Source organism: Podarcis erhardii, assembly GCF_964252035.2.
Source record: "Podarcis erhardii genome assembly, chromosome: 6".
Taxonomy (NCBI): domain Eukaryota; kingdom Metazoa; phylum Chordata; class Lepidosauria; order Squamata; family Lacertidae; genus Podarcis; species Podarcis erhardii.
In genome coordinates, this window is record NC_138510.1 from 10647804 (window position 1) to 10659901 (window position 12098).

At 42.6% G+C, this 12098-nt stretch overlaps 1 protein-coding gene and 1 long non-coding RNA gene across 2 annotated transcripts in view; one reads left to right on the forward strand and one right to left on the reverse strand.

Annotated features, from left to right (window-relative positions):
* Nucleotides 1-12098, forward strand: part of CABLES2 (Cdk5 and Abl enzyme substrate 2) — a 48787-nt gene that overhangs the window by 22995 nt on the left and 13694 nt on the right. The window contains exons 2-3 of the mRNA XM_081867786.1: nucleotides 8256-8348; nucleotides 9829-9906. Of these exons, the coding sequence (XP_081723912.1) occupies nucleotides 8256-8348; nucleotides 9829-9906 (171 nt within the window). The remainder of the gene's footprint in view (nucleotides 1-8255; nucleotides 8349-9828; nucleotides 9907-12098) is intronic.
* Nucleotides 1-12098, reverse strand: part of LOC309345213 — a 33471-nt gene that overhangs the window by 13154 nt on the left and 8219 nt on the right. Inside the window, exon 2 of the long non-coding RNA XR_014158100.1 lies at nucleotides 409-560. This is a non-coding gene — a long non-coding RNA (uncharacterized lncRNA). The remainder of the gene's footprint in view (nucleotides 1-408; nucleotides 561-12098) is intronic.

Here is a 12098-nt window from a genome sequence, read left to right on the forward strand (position 1 = left end):
GCTTCTGTTGAATTTTAGGTTTCTGCGACTTTCCAGATTTTGCTCACTATGATCCCCATTTGCAAACACCTTTGAACTCTGACATAGTGATTTGTCACATACCAGGCTCATCGGTTGCCAGTACATTTTGTTGTGTGGATTCTGCGTGATTCGCTGCATCCAGGGTTCTGCTTACTGAATTTAGGTGACTAAACCCAGACCCATAGTTTGCATGGGAGGGGGGTTTTCTCTCTTTAAAAAAAAAGCCCCTAAACAAACCAGGTTGTTGGCAGTCTGTGGTATCCATGCTGCATGTATCTTGGTAAATCCCTTTTTGTAATAAGATATTTGGGGGAGCAGGTAGACCGCACAATAACTCCTAGTTTTGCTAGGTTTATGAATGCAACTTGAATCTGAATATCCAAATACCTGGGACTTAACCAGTGCAGCAGATGGTAGCGCGGAAGTCAGAAAGGTTATCTGATCTGCTGTGTGTGCCTCAGTTGGAGGAAGTCTCAGGTTTCACATGCTAACAAGGCACCGGGTCTCTCGAATCTTGCATCATGGTGGTGCCAACCAGCCTTAGAGCACAACACAAATAGAAATAGGAATTATTAGCTTAAGCAAAGGCGGACGTGTAGAGATGCTGAAATTTCATCATTGATGAAACGATGATGGTGATTCACTCTTTCACATGGTTTTACTTCAATGAAATCTAGTGAGAGAGAAAGTGGGACAAGGATGTTTTGTTTTATTTGCAGTGGTTGTAGGTCACTGTGATTGTTTGGAGGAGGGGCTTTGGTTGTGGGCTAACCCCCTTTTTGTATAAATATCCCTCCCTACACCACGTAATTACTATATGCTCCCCAAGGATAAATATCCTGAAACAGATGTAAAACTTAATGAAACCTTGTGAAATATTCTAAAAACATAAGGTCATAGCTTAAATGCCCATCTAATCTAGCTTTCGGAGAAGATTTCAGTAGGGAGGGGGATATCCTCTTTAAACCAACAGACTGGAAAATACCAGCCTATTTGGGAAGATAAACAGATACTTCCAGTTGAAATAAAGCCAATCTCAGGCTTTCTTAGCTAGTTTGTTCAGAGTTACTTGCAAAAAAGAGCGAGGGAGGCAACCTCACCAGCACCTTCCATGGAGATGCTTTTGTCCAGTGGTAAGAGATATTCCATTTTCTTATGCCAGTTTATGCAGCCAATGAAACTTTGACGGCTAGATCCATCTCCCTAATGACTTTCAACTTGGATTACGAAAGAGCTGGCCAGTTAGCTTTTGTGGGGGCGAAGCAAGGGAAGGATTAACAAGGATGCATATTCAGAACTGGAACGCTGGATAGCTCTCGCTATTTAGGATTCACTTCTGTGGCATGAAATCCCAAGTGCTTGTAGGTGAGCTGGATCAGAATATCACAGCTGCCCTGTTACAAAGTACTCTGCATGGCTTTCAACAAGGAATAAAAATATAACATTTGGTAACAACAGAAACTATAAGTATAAATATAGCAGAAAAACAGTTGGGGGATCTTTTCCTAAATGCATTCTTTACACCTGCCTGATCGGCTAAACCCTAGATTCCCATTCTAGCTTGTAAAATTTCCTTGTAGGACCAACTTTTGCTAGATCATTGGCATTACCTTTTGTCCCATTTGCCTCATTCTTGCCCATGCCAGATTCCTAATTATTTCTTTGACTTGTCCCTAGGTATGACTGCTTTTGGCAGCCCTATAGTCAGTAACATTAAAGCCTAACAGACAATGATAGAGGGGTTGCATTTCATATTTCAGGAGTCCTGTGGAATTCCTTTATCCATTTCTGAAGTGTTGGTCTTGGCATATCCCTATATATAAAGTTGGACACCTGGTGCTTTGTATTCTTCCAAGTTAAATACAGGCTGTACTAAAGAATCGTATCAGTAGCTGTGTGTAGCTGTTTTTTATTGCAGGTAGTGCTTGAAACTAGTGCTTTGTGTACTTTTCAAAGAGCATTGGAACCTAATTTTAGCCAGATGCCCGCACTGGGGGCTGTGTGGGTGTGAGTACAGCAGTAATCCATTCTCCCTGTAGTCAAAGCGAGCTAAAAAGCATCCCCTGGGGGAGCCAATCTGTATCTTTTTATCCATATGCCTGGAGGGGATTGATGGGCAGCTGTGTGCAATTCTGATCTCTGAATGAGCTCACTGCCTGCCCTTGTTGCATAGCAAAGGGATCAAGTTCCCACGAGTTGCCTTGGCCTCCAGCTAGGCTACCAATAAAAAAACAAAACAAAAAGTACCAGCATTTTCCACCTTTGTTTTGGGTTTTGACCATGCTGGTTGTGTGTATTACAGGAAGGAATTGGCACTGGGTGAGATCTGAGCATGCTAAGATTCCCAACTTGCTTTTTTCCTTTACATTTATAAAGGCAGTACCTGACTAAGGAAGGAGGCCTGAGTGACCTCATTGCCCTGCATCAAAAAGGCGGGCTGTTAATGCAAAATAAGCAGACACATGCAGATTATAAAAGTCACAGAGACCAACATTTCTCGGTGTTAAACTTTTTAGTGCCGAATACAAGCATTCCTTGCATAGATGCCCTTGAGAGATTGTTTTCCCACACACCATCATAATGCGGTTGCCGAGGTTGAAGTACATGAGCAAGACTTTTGAAAGTGTTCAACCTTTGTTCTTCTTGGCTTGTGTGCAAGTGGCAAAGGAAGTTGTTGACAGGATTCTGCTGTAAAAAAGGTAAAGGTAAAGGACCCCTGACAGTTATATCAAGTCACAGACGACTTTGGGGTTGCGGCACTCATCTCACTTTACAGGCCAAGGGAGCCGGCGTTTGTCCGCAGACAGTTTTCCTGGGTCATGTGGCCAGCATGACTAAGCTGCTTCTGGTGAAACCAGAGCAGCGCACGGAAATGCTGTTTACGTTCCTGTCGGAGAGGTACCTATTTATCTACTTGCACTTTTTGACGTGCTTTCGAACTGCTAGGTTGGCAGGAGCTGGGACTGAGCAACAGGAACTAACCCCGTCACAGGGATTCGAACCGCCAACCTTCTGATTGGCAAGCCCAAGAGGCTCAGTGGTTTAGATAAGCATTTAGCAATATGGCGGCTAGCCACAAGGGTTATGTCCTACCTCCGCTATATGCCTTTGGAGACCAGTTCCTGGGAATCACAGGTGGGAAGAACATCGTTGTACTCATTTTCCACCTTCAGGCTTCTTACAGGTATCTGGTTGGCCTCTGTAGAACAGGATGCTGGATGAGATGGACCTTCAGCCTGGCCCAGCAAATTATGATAGCAAATGACCACCAACTAGGCATAATGCTGTTACATCGCACTGCACGTCATGGTGGCATCATTGGATTAACTGGTAAAACTTAAGAGCATTTCTCCTAGTAGTAAAGCAATCATATCAGTGCATAGTTGTTTTAGCATTGGCATGAATGTGCAAGCTTGCTGGACAGGTCTTGTCCAGCTTTCTCGATGGGCTTTGGGTTTCCTTAACTACTATTCTTTCAGTGGGTGATAGTGATCAGATGCACAGCTTATTATAGCCCAGTTGAGTTTGTGCCCTAAATCCACAGAACATTGCTGAGAAAATAGTCAGAAATAAGTCGACATAGTCCAGTGAACTATAAGCCAAGAGCTAATCCTGACACCGTTGACCCAGTATGTGGCCCGTTCTTGGGATAATTCCATTAGTCGATAAAATGAGGATTATGATTGCTATCTGTGAAACGGAGATCATGACAGATGATGGAGTGTGTGTGTGGTAACATACTATTTTGTTTTGTTTTTAAGTAGGCTTGTTGGACAAAAAGTAAGTTTTCAAATGATGCCTTTAAAATTTCCCAAGACTGCAGTTCATTGAGGGCCAGGGATGATGGATAAACACCCATATTTGGAGAAAGAATTATACTGCAAAGCTACATGTACAGTCTATATACAGTATCTATATATTAGATGTGCTAATCATTCTTAAACACAATTTTTTGTTGAATTGTCAGGGCATCTCTGTATGTGTAAGATTGCAGAGCGAGAATAGTATTGGTAATTTAAGTACACAGGTGATTTTTGGAAGTCAACTATAATTGATTTTCCATGTGCATAGAGATTTTGTGGTCTTACGTGTTTAGCTTTTCACAAAGAGAAGGTTGCAAGCAGGGTGCATTTGATTTAAATAAAATTGATTTAAATCACTAGTCAGTAAGACTTGATTTAAATCATTTTTTTTTACAGAAAAACTCATTCTTGCTGGTATATTTACATTTACAACCAGATGAATACAGTAATAAATAAATAATACAGTAATAAATTTTCAGAGAAGTTTTTACAGTTTTATCAAAAATTACTGATTTCGTTATACTATTAGAAGTACATAGACCAATAATTATGACATTATTGTGAGGTTTAATAAGTGAACTGTTTATATTTGGACAACTTTTCTGCTGTACTTTATCAGAAGGAGAAAAATAATCATTTCCTTAATAACAATTTAAACAAATTATTTAACTATAATAACATTATAGCATATGTATCAATGTTTGTTAATTGATGTGGTTAAACAATTTTTTAAAAAGACTAAGTTTTAGCACACATGAAAAGCTTAAACAAATCCTTATTTCCTGATGAATAGCCTTTGGACTATAATGTAACTTAAATATAAAACTATCTCTACAAAGATTTTTCCTCCAAAAGCATTTTATTTTAATAATCCAATTTAATTTTTTAAAAAAATCTGTTTTGAATTTTAAAAATTATTTTTTTAAAAAAAAAAGTATATCAATGATTTTTATCCACCCTTGTTGCAGTCTGTAGGTAGAAGAGTCATAGTATGTTAGCAAAGCACCTGCTTTGTGTGCAGAAGTTCATATTTCAGTTATTGGCATTTATAGGTAGGGCACGGGAAGATGCTAGAGACTTACCACCAGTCAAGGTAGATGAGGGGTAGCCCACATGGTGCATCCCAGATGTTGCTTGACCCCAACTCCCACCATCTCAATCCAACATGTCCAATGGTCAGCGATAATGAGAGTTGCAGACCAGTTGTATCTGGAGGGCACCACAATGGCTATTCCTGCAGTACACAATACAGAGTTGGGTGGGCCAGTGTCCTGACATGGTATAAGCCAGTTTCCTATATTCTTATATTTTCATCAGATGATTCACCGATAAAGTAGTAAATGCAAGCTAGCATTGGTGGGGGCTGGATACACTTGACGGACATTCCTTTCCAAGTTTCAGCCAAAGTCAGCACTTGTACCGCAACTGATAGTTGTTGAGTTTGATGTGAAAGTCTCCCGCAGTTCTTTCTTGGGCCCAGAGCTCATTGTAACCTTGAACAAATCCCATGGTGTCTCATCTTTGTTCAACTCCACTTGCTTTGCTAAAAATAATTGCCAAGCGAATTTTGTACGCAAGGTTGTAGAAATTAATTAAGGTTAGGTAAATGTTAGGTTAGGCTTATTAAACGTATTAATCTCTTCTCACAACAGAGCCCCCCAGAGCTGTCAAGGATATAATACAGTAGTTTCTAGCTCTGATCGAGATCTTGGCGAGAGGTGTGCAGTGATGAAAAGTGTCCTGTGTTCCTTTTCTCTGAAGCAGAGGTGCTTTATCACGAGAAAATTGTTCCAAGCTATTTCCGTTTATTTATATTCTAAACTAAAAAGCTGAGGTTGGTAGCTGTTATTTCTAAAGAGAAACTTAAGATTTTTCCAGCTGCTTAACTTGCTTGCTTGTTCCAGAACAACATTTTGTCGTCCCCAAGAATGGGGAAAATTTTTGTTGCTGTTTGCTTGAAGAGGCCACATTTCCTCCTAGGCAACCTTTGGCCAGGGTGAGGTGGGAGGAGCCAGGAGCAAAAAGTGGGCGGAGCAACTAATTATCGGAGTGCAAGGGCACATTCTAACCAGCCACACAATTCTAGCAGTGTGTGAAGCAAGGCCAGTGAGAGGTTTAGCTCATGAGGGGGTGTGGCCTGGGGGAAAACTCGAGGGCCAGATAGAGAGGCCTGGAGGGCCACATCGGATCCCCAGGCTTGAGTCTTCCCACCTCTACCAATTGAAATTAGAAATGGATTTATTTATTTTTACCAGAAAGTAAAAGCTACCAAGATCCACCACCAGAGGAAGATCCCTTTGCAAATTCCCAGGATACTTGTTAAACACATTTGTTTTCTTTGCCCTTTTACTGCTGAAGGGACAGAATTTCCATTAGCTTGTTCTTAAGAGAAGGGCAGTGTTAGAAAGGACATTCCAAAAGGCTTTCCAAAACAGATGGTTTTCAAGTATAGTTACAAGGGATTTTAATAACTTGAACACAGCAAATGGATATGGTGGCAGTGACTGATTGTGGAAATAGCTCCTTTGCAGCTTTCGTTCCAGAGACTAGTTTTTATGTAATTTCATATGCTAATTCACAGGCTATCACTCTCAGTGCAGAGGCAAGATGGGAGTTATAATACAGTAAACCATTTCCAGGATGGATGGACGGACGGATGGTTGTTTACAAGCAGTATTTAGTGCCGTGGATTATATAGAGGAGAACAATTGACATGTTAGTTGCAAGGCACAAATAACTTCATTTTAGAAAGACTCGTCCTGAATATGTGAGAAGGAAGGTTTGTAATTTGGATTTGCCATTGTATTGCAATTTACTGTTTTAAGATGGCTATAATTAAATATACCCTCTGGTGCTTGTTTCCCAGAACTGGATGTGTTAAGACCAAGCCACCACATGGTGGTGAAAACCTGATTTTTGGATTAACTGATAAGGAAAGATGGATTAGCTGATAAGGAAAGGCAGGATTACCTGGCATCTTAAATAAGCCACAGAGGAGATGGTCGCAGCCAGCTGAGATGTTTTGTGGTCGCATTAGTTATCTGGGGTTTCCAGAGTGTACAGGCTGCTTGCCCTGTTCATTTAAACTTCTTGCATCTCTGAATGCCATAATAGAGATGAGCTTCACATTACACAAAAGGAAGTGGCAGAAGTTTTAAGCTGCTGGTGGGAGACCCTGCTTTTGAATGCTTAGACTTTTAATCAGCTAATAATGAATCAAGAGAGATTTAGAGTAGCACTATCCATAATTTGCTATGCATGTTTTTGTTTTGTTTTGTTTTGTTTTTCGGTACATCGGGATGCATTAAAAAAAATCCACTAGCAGCATCTCTATTGGGGAGACATTCCAACCTTCATACTAAGTTTTTCTTGCAGGCAAGTCTTCTCTTCTTTTTTATGTAGAGGATTTTCAGAGCCTGAGCCTGCAGTCCAAAACTGTATGATCCACCTGCCTCATTCCCATCTTCAGACCAGGAGAGTCACTTGCACGTAGAAGGTTCTGGCAACCCACACTTTTGTTGCAGTGCAGGCCCAGAATAAACCATTTTAGTATGGCTAAAGTTGGGGTGCTGTAAGCCTCCCCCTGCTCATGTTTGAGGAGGGGGAGCAGTAATCTCCCAGCAGCACCTGGCTTCCAGGAAGAGCACCGTGGCCAGGGCTGACTGGACTGGCCGTTCAGCACTGGCAGTGTTCTCCACCACATAGCACACACTACTGCTGGCCACCTCACTCTGCCTAATGGTAGAGCCGGTCCTCACTCGCACACTACCATAGCCACCTCGCCCAGCCTTAAAAGAAGTGGAATGAGGACAGCAGGCATGTTGTAAATAGTTGCTCTGCAAGCCTAGGCAAAATAATATATTGAGCTGATTTCTGATTGGGGTATGGGTATACAAGCTGAACCCTTCATTGGCATGGTGGGTGGTTGTTTTTTGGTGGTTGTTTTTTACCCATGACCAAAAATATTCAGAGTTTCCACGAACGACCCTTGGAAATTCCTCAGCAGATCCGTATGAAAGGTGTTCCCTGAAAGTTGAAAGCTACAGCTCGGGAAAGCTTGCATGCCGGGCCACTGTTGTGCTTGAGACGGCTTGCTGATCTCGGAGACCATGAACTAATATTGTTCGCTCTTCGTGGTGTTGTGCATTTTTGCAGAAGGCGTTTTATCTCCCAGCGCTGCTCTCTAGAGTTTTTAGAAGACATAGTGGAATGTGCCAGTGTGCGAAGGTACTTGTTCAAAAGCAGCATTAACCTTCTCTTGTTGCATGCGTTGCAAGTCCTTTCCCTCCTGCACCCTTTTCCAAGACAAATTCCTCAGGTCCTGCATGTGTACTCATTCCGACTCCGACATGTGCATCCTTTTAATTACCCTTTTAATTTACATTTTGCCCGGATCTTACTCGCATTTCCCCTTACCCTCTTAAATCGTAGAACCAAGCACGTATCTGGATCACCAAGACATAAAGGCTTGAAGAAGATCCACTTCATCAAGAACATGAGGCAGTATGACACAAGGAACAGCAGGTAACCTTTCTGTAACTGAAGGAATCCCAATCCACCTTGCAGTCAAATTATGGCAAATGGCTCTACACTAGCTGTGGCCTATATGTTCACGAGTGACCATGTTTGGTGCAAAACACCTTGATGTGAAAACCTTACTAATGGGGGATTATGGGTGGCATTCATCTAAATCAGTGTTACCCAAACTTGGGTCTTCAGCTGTTGTTGGGCTACAGCGCCCATCATCCCTAGCTAGCAGGACCAGTGGCCAGAGATGATGGGAATTGTAGTCTGAAAACAGCTGGAGACCTAAGTTTGGGAAACACTGACAAATCTTACTCTGCATAAACACGGAGAATTTTTTTTTAAAAAAAAAATATTGATAATGAAAATTTTACAGTACAGTAGATTAGAATAAATGAAAAAGAAGAAATTAGAGAGGGGAAAGGGGGGGAAAGGAAGATGACGAAAAACAAGAGAATACATTATATAATAGCAATAACAAAGTGTCATTAAAATGTAATTAGAATTACAAAAATATATAATATATACGTAGATAGGTAGACTTATTGTATTCCTGTATACGTTGATTCATGAGTCACTATGGTTTTAATAAATCAAAGGAAGCCATATTTTTGTCTTTCCAATGTATCAGTATTAATCTTTTTGCAGATGTAAGGGAGAGTCCATTTACGTTGACCATTTGTTAAGCCCCATATGTTAGGAATATAGTTTAAGGTGATGTTATCTTCTGAAATTTTTAATTCACTGAATTTAATGGACTTAATTTAGTTGCGCTCGTTAATTCCAATGGGCCTACTCCTAAGTAAAACTATCTGACACCAACAGCACCACGTAGCCAACGAGTTGGGCTACGCAGTGCCATCAAGGAGGTCGAATTCAGTGCCTATGCTTCTTTCTCATCTCCCCAATAGGTAGTTAATATTTCTGTGCCCTATTGGAGAAGGTACTTGGGGGACTGGTAGAGAACTCATGGCTAATGGGAAAGTTAGAGCAAAATGCACTTGGTTTTCAAGATAGTTTCCTAGGTGATTTTATTCTTACGTAGGAATAATCTCTGTGAAAACGGATGTAGTGTTACTTCAAAAGCTGGCTTCCCCAACCTGATGCTCTCCAGATGTTGTGGACTAAACCACCAAGAATTTAGTCGAAAACATCTGGGTGAGATGCTAGGGCTAAGGATTACTTTTAAGAGAGGGCTTCATATTCTATTTGTATTCTTGGTAGCCTTTTTAAAATAGTATTATGAAAAACTTTAATGAAAATATTGTTTATTTGTGTTTTTTTAAAAAGGAAGGTTTCCCGAAAAGTGGCTGTTGGGCTAAAAAAAGCAAGGAGAAAATGGCTAAGTTGTGTATGTGTGTGTTACAAAGTTAGGTTCTCGCCGCTCCCAGAGAGCTCTGCTAACTCAACATAGGAAGGCTAGATATGAATGCAAGATATTTCCCATGATTCACTGTACCCTGTCTGTATTTCTTTTTAGGATAGTATTAATTTGTGCTAAACGAAGTTTGTGTGTGGCTTTTTCTATCATGCCCTATGGGGAGAATTTTCGGATCAGGTGAGTAGCTGTTATTTTTGTCAGACCGATAACTTTCAATTGGTTATTTGTTTATTATTACATTTGGATCCCCACTTTTTCTCCAAGGAATTTAAGGTAATATTCATGGTGCTTCTCCATTTTATCCTCGCAATATCCCTGTGAGGTTGGTTGGCCTAAGAGACAGTGACTGACCCAAGGCAACCCAGCTAGCTTCATGGCTGGGTGAAGATTTGAACCCTGGTTTCCCTGCTATTTCCTTATGTTCTATGGTTTTTACTGATGCTCTAACATCATCATTGGTTTGCTTTTATGCCGCTTTTCCAGAAAACTGGGCCCAAAGTGCTTCACAATGTGCCAAAGAAACGAGAAGTTCAACGGTCCTAAACACATTGGAAACAATTATAAACCATAATATCAACACAAGCACAAAAACAATCAGTGTAAACCAATACAAATAGCCTAACGTAACAGTTTAAAGTGAACACTGTATGAAACAATACAAATTCCACCAATATGATTTAAACTAAGTAACCAAAACTGGGAAGAAGATCAAATAAAGCAAATACAAAATAAAGAACGGTGGCATTGAAGGCAATGCCATTTATTTCATGATTACCATTTGCTTTTCACCATTTATTTCATATAAATCGTTTTCCGAGCTCTGCCTGAAAAACTGGTGTATGAATACTGTAAATAAAAATTACACATTTGGTTTCACTAATGGGTTGTTTTTCAAAAGGGTGTCAGCGTAAGCAGACATTTACTTTCCAGCTCTTTGGGCATGTCCTACTTATAACCGAAAAAAGTGTTCCAGTTCTCCTCTGCATATATCTAACGCTTAATCAGGCCTGGCCAAACACAGAACACGATTTCTGTTGTCACTCAAGCACATATGCATAGCACACTGAAGAACGAAACGGATATTTTTATGACAGAACTTGACATACAGATGTGCCTTCCATAAATAGACTATGGGAAACTTTCTTTCCAGCTCGGTGGGAACACTGCAAGGTCACTCAAAAGAGCATTTGCTGAAAACTAGATGAATGATAGGGGTGGGGTGAGGGATTTGAAACAAGGCGAGGTATTGGATAGTGCAGTTAGGAACAATGACCTCTGCTAGAAATCCCAGAAGACTGTAAAACATGTCATCTGGCAGCTACTGATGGATAATTTAGGAAAGGAATACCGTATTTTTCGTCCTATAGGGCGCACCGGCCCATAGGACGCACCTCGTTTTTTTGGGGGGGGAATGAATAAAAGAAATTATCCCCCCCCCAGCCGTGGCTGCCGCCCCAAGCCTTGTGCACACCTGCCTGAAGCACGGGGAGCCCTCCGGAGGGCTCCGCGTGCTTCGGGCGGCAGGCTGCCGCCCCAAGCCTCGCGCACCCGGCGGGACCTCCTGCCGGGCGCGCGAGGCTTGCGGACACTCGCCTGAAGCACGGGGAGCCCTCCGGAGGGCTCCGCGTGCTTCGGGCTGCAGGCTGCCGCCCCAAGCCTTGCGTGCCTGGCAGGACCTCCTGCCGGGCACGCGAGGCTTGCGGATACTCGGCCGAAGCACGGGGCGCCCTCCGGAGGGCTCCGCGTGCTTCGGGCGGCAGGCTGCCACCCCAAGCCTTGAGCGCTCGGCAGGACCTCCCGCCGGGCGCACATCGCTTGCAGACACTCGCCAGGGCTGCAGGCTGCTGCCCCCAAGCCTTGTGAGCCCGCAGGAACTCCCGCCGGGCTTGCAAGGCTTGCGGATAGCTTCCTGAAGCCTGGAGAGTGAGAGGGGTCGGTGCGCACCGATGCCTCTCGCTCTCCAGGCTTCAGCGAAAGCCTGCATTCGCCCCATAGGATGCACACACGTTTCCCCTTCATTTTTTGGAGGGGGAAAAGGGCGTCCTATGGGGCGAAAAATATGTTACATTTCTCTCTATATATTATATACCTAGCTAGTAAGGGGACGCGGGTGGCGCTGTGGGTTAAACCACAGAGCCTAGGACTTGCAAATCAGAAGGTCAGCGGTTCAAATCCCCGCGACGGGGTGAGCTCCCGTTACGCGGTCCCTGCTCCTGCCAACCTAGCAGTTCAAAAGCACGTCACAGTGCAAGTAGATAAATAGGTACTGCTCCAGCGGGAAGGTAAACGGCGTTTCCGTGTGCTGTTCTGGTTCGCCAGAAGCAGCTTAGTCATGCTGGCCACATGACCCGGAAGCTGTCTGTGGACAG